The sequence below is a fragment of the Pyrus communis genome, chromosome 16 (genome assembly GCF_963583255.1).
Source record: "Pyrus communis chromosome 16, drPyrComm1.1, whole genome shotgun sequence".
Classification (NCBI taxonomy): domain Eukaryota; kingdom Viridiplantae; phylum Streptophyta; class Magnoliopsida; order Rosales; family Rosaceae; genus Pyrus; species Pyrus communis.
In genome coordinates this window covers 5,529,723-5,533,296 of record NC_084818.1, presented here as the reverse complement: position 1 = coordinate 5,533,296, position 3,574 = coordinate 5,529,723, and the positions used below count along the sequence as shown (strand labels likewise).

The window sequence follows — 3,574 nt, the reverse complement described above, 5'->3', positions numbered from 1 at the left end:
CGTGAGATTCAAGAAGTCATAAGCTAGAATTAGGGCACGCGTGAAATCCAGGCCGCCCCATAAACATCTTGCCTTGTTTTCTACTTTCCTGTCTTCCATTGCTGCTGCTGTTGCTGCAGTGGAAGCTTCACCGCCATCATCAAGACAAAAAGGCCAAAAGCCACCCCACTCAGATCAAACATTCCTTATTTTATAATTAAGAGAAGAGAATATGAATTTGGGGGAAAAAGATCCAATCATATGTACTGGTTGTTTGCTGCCTGGCATCTAATTAGTGGCCAAACTCATTAGATTATTAGGTATCCTGTTAACCCCATACCCGCTAAATTAATTTTGGTTTTATTAATTATGATCCGTGTTAACCCACTAACTTAATTTTGGTTGTTATTAATTATTGTTCATGCATATGCACAATTGGTGAATTGCTCTGGGGCTCTCTTCAATCCATTGTGTCACGAGTTCAAATTCACAGTGTAAATAAATATCGAATGTATTCAAAAGGAAAAAATTTCATGTACATGCACTTAGTGTGATTTCTGATAATAACGTGTGATATTTTACCCGCTTCATATTCAAATTAACAGATTCATCGGGCGACTCATTGTGTACAAAGCGGATATTTATGGACAAGGGAAGTTCAACGTAGGACTCTCAATCTTATCAGAAATAAATGCTCTTAACTAGTGAGGCACAGACCCAACCAACAAATGCTACGGGGGCAGGGGCGGGGGCTGAGCCATCTGCATAGGAGAGTTGTGTAAGTTGGAGTGGGCTAGAGGCTAGGTCCGTTCTTGTACCAAGTTGACTTACCTGCTTGTAAATTACTAACGAGAAGAGTAGCGCTTACCCGGCTGGGCATACCGGTATAAAACGAAGACAAACTATGCCCCCAAGTCAGCAATGGCTTCGTCAAGAAAGTTCACCTCTCGAAAAACATTGCAAAAAACAAAATTATCTGAAGCCTCCTGGATTTACCAGCAAAGGAGAAAAAATTTACAGAGTGTTGAATATTAGATATGTGCCCGTCAAGAGAGTAAGGGCCTACGGATGGAAAAACAAGTCAAGCAGGAGTATCAAATCAGTTTTGAGAATTAGGGAACAACCTATTCTGAATTTGGTAAAATAAACTACAAAGTCGAAGCTTCAAACAACGGTACAGAAACAGGATACGAACCATAAAATTAGCTCCAAAATTGATCATGTTTCTAGCCAACCATTAAAGCAGTATTGAAAAGATTGAACAATCCTACCTATATTTTCAATGGAAATAAAAATATTACACCCTTCTCTGCAAACAAAGATCCCGTTCTCACAGTTGGTCATATATCCTTTGACAGATTACTTTCAAAAGTAGAATCTCATGACATAGGTACTGTAAGCGAAGGCATTACAGAACCTGAGCAGCTGTGTTCAATTTTTCGGCTAAGGTGAGCTGTGTCCTTGTGATGCTTGACAAATACAGTAAGAGCAAGTTGTCCTGTAAGTAACAAACAAAAGGACAAGTTTAATGTCAAAGAAACGCTCGCCAAACTTATAACCCTAGTATTGAAGAACTATTTTGCATCATTACCCTACAACTGACAACAGGAAGCTGTGAACGACATTGATAATAGATAACTAAAGTAACTGAATTTTTTTGATCTGTATCTTTCATGATACAACAAAATGAACCAAAATATATCGCACCTGCAGGCTGTCATTGATAAGCTTATCAAAAGCTGATGGAGACAGTTTTGGAAGAGATGCAATCGTATCGAAAAGAAATCTCCCTATAGTGTTATCTTGTTCAATACGGCCTTCCTGAAAACATGATACCTCATTAGAATTAAGTAAAATAAATGGAAAGACCAACTTAAGAAGGTTAAGTATCGTTACTAACCACAACATTGTCAACATATTTGTAAACATCATCAATTAAAGCTAGAAGCCGCTCCATTGAGGCTTCCATTCCTTCAAGATCAGTTGGGAGTTTGTCAACCATTGGGGTCTTTAAAATATCATCTGTCATCATGGAAAAGCATATGATTTTGAATCAGATCTGCATTGTGCTTAAAAGCTCAAACAATGATATCCAAAAATTAGTAGGAAGCAATGAGTTCAACCAATGTACTAAATAAAAGCTTAGGCACAAAAATGACAAACAAACTATTTTTTATTGATGTGAAAAGCACATATAGCACATATAACTAGTTCCTTCAACCAATTGTAATTCTCAGAATTACTAGTTCCTTCGAGTTTCCTCCAAAACTTAGCGTAAAAGTCACTTCTGTTTCCATCAAGTCAGAAAACTATACAGGGAAGATCAAGTGAATGTGTTGGGCGTGTGAACACCAATATGGTCACATGATGCTACAAACAGTAAATAGAGGGATAAACTTACATCCAACTCGCTCAGCTTCAACCATGCGAAGATCAAGAGGAATTTCTTGAAACTGCGCAGCAAGTTGCCGATCTCCAAGAGACAAATTCACTGAAACATAAGCTTTTATGGTACCCGCTCCATTAACAAATCCAGTATCAACAGTCAAATGAACCGGGTTGGGAGCTTCTCTAGAATAGAATTCATGAAACAATGCACTACCACCAGTAACTCCAAGGCCAGTTGAATACCTACAAGTAATGATCAAGGCACAACAATAAGCATTCCAATCAACTTGAAAACTTACAAATCTCTATTACATATGTTTAAAATAAACTAGCATGAACTTTTAGAAATTTGCGAAACTATCATTGGGGAGCATTGAGCTCGCGCTCTCACGCGTACCATGACATACGAGGATGTTCCCTATTCCATTTATGAATTCGTATTTTTGGCTCTAGTTACAAGTTCCGCACCGAATTAAAACATAAATTACACAGAAGAAGCAACATTTCACCGGAATGAATATCATTATGAAACACAAAATTATTCGAATTCGTCAATTAAAAATGCCTGAAAAGTTGCACGATAATAACTAAGAAATCTAAAGCAGAAAAGATAGTAACATTTACCATCCAACAATGATTTCCTTGGGATTCACCTTCTGGTGGGATATCAACATATTGTGATGGTACTCAATATCTAAAGCAACCTGAATATTAGATACCGAAACAAAACGTCACTAAAATTCTAACGCAGGATCACAAATTCATGGTGTTAAAGAAATTAACCACAATTTTCTCATCAACCAAACAGGGGGAAAACCCAAATCACTAAATAATAATAAAATTAAAGAAACAAATGAGGAAGAAGAACCTGCTCGGCGCTCACATGAGGAACAGCGTAGGAGTTTCTGATGTCGACAGTTCCGTCAGGCAGGACGGAGCCGAGGAGCGTGCCGATGACGCGCTCCGACTGGTCGGGACGCCTGACGTAGCAATCGCAGATGTTAAAGATGACGAGAGGATGAACCTTCGCCGACAAGCTCGACGACGGAGACGTGGAGAACTGCAACACAGTGTGCTCGATCGCCGCCATTCTCTCTCACCGCCGATGGATCTGGATTTTGTTTAGGGCTTAGAGTGCAAGCGAGAAAGAGCACGGAGGATGGCGAGAGCACTAGGGTTTTGGGGGATAGAGAGAGAAGAGAGTATT

General features: G+C 39.1%; 1 protein-coding gene across 2 annotated transcripts; it reads right to left on the bottom strand.

The window, feature by feature from the left end:
• Positions 1 to 1,140: 1,140 nt before the first annotated feature.
• LOC137720500 (eukaryotic translation initiation factor 3 subunit F-like) lies at positions 1,141 to 3,574 on the bottom strand. Of its 2 annotated transcripts, none has more exons than XM_068459576.1 (6): positions 3,251 to 3,574; positions 2,992 to 3,071; positions 2,381 to 2,610; positions 1,880 to 2,001; positions 1,687 to 1,800; positions 1,141 to 1,477 (listed from the first exon to the last, which is right to left on the bottom strand). In XM_068459576.1, the coding sequence occupies exons 1-6, from the start codon at positions 3,455 to 3,457 to the stop codon at positions 1,388 to 1,390; spliced, it is 843 nt and encodes a 280-aa protein (XP_068315677.1). In that variant the 5' UTR covers positions 3,458 to 3,574; the 3' UTR covers positions 1,141 to 1,387. The 2 variants fall into 2 exon arrangements, with proteins under 2 accessions (XP_068315677.1, XP_068315676.1); XM_068459575.1 differs by having other exon boundaries at positions 3,236 to 3,572.

Coding starts and splice junctions, on each gene's coding strand:
- LOC137720500 (XM_068459575.1), bottom strand. CDS start 3,457: ATGGCGGCGATCGAGCACACTGTGTTGCAGTTCTCCACGTCTCCGTCG. Junction 2,611..2,991: donor AAGGAAATCATTGTTGGATG/GTAAATGTTACT, acceptor CATTACTTGTAG/GTATTCAACTGGCCTTGGAG. Junction 2,002..2,380: donor TGAAGCTGAGCGAGTTGGAT/GTAAGTTTATCC, acceptor CCATGATGACAG/ATGATATTTTAAAGACCCCA.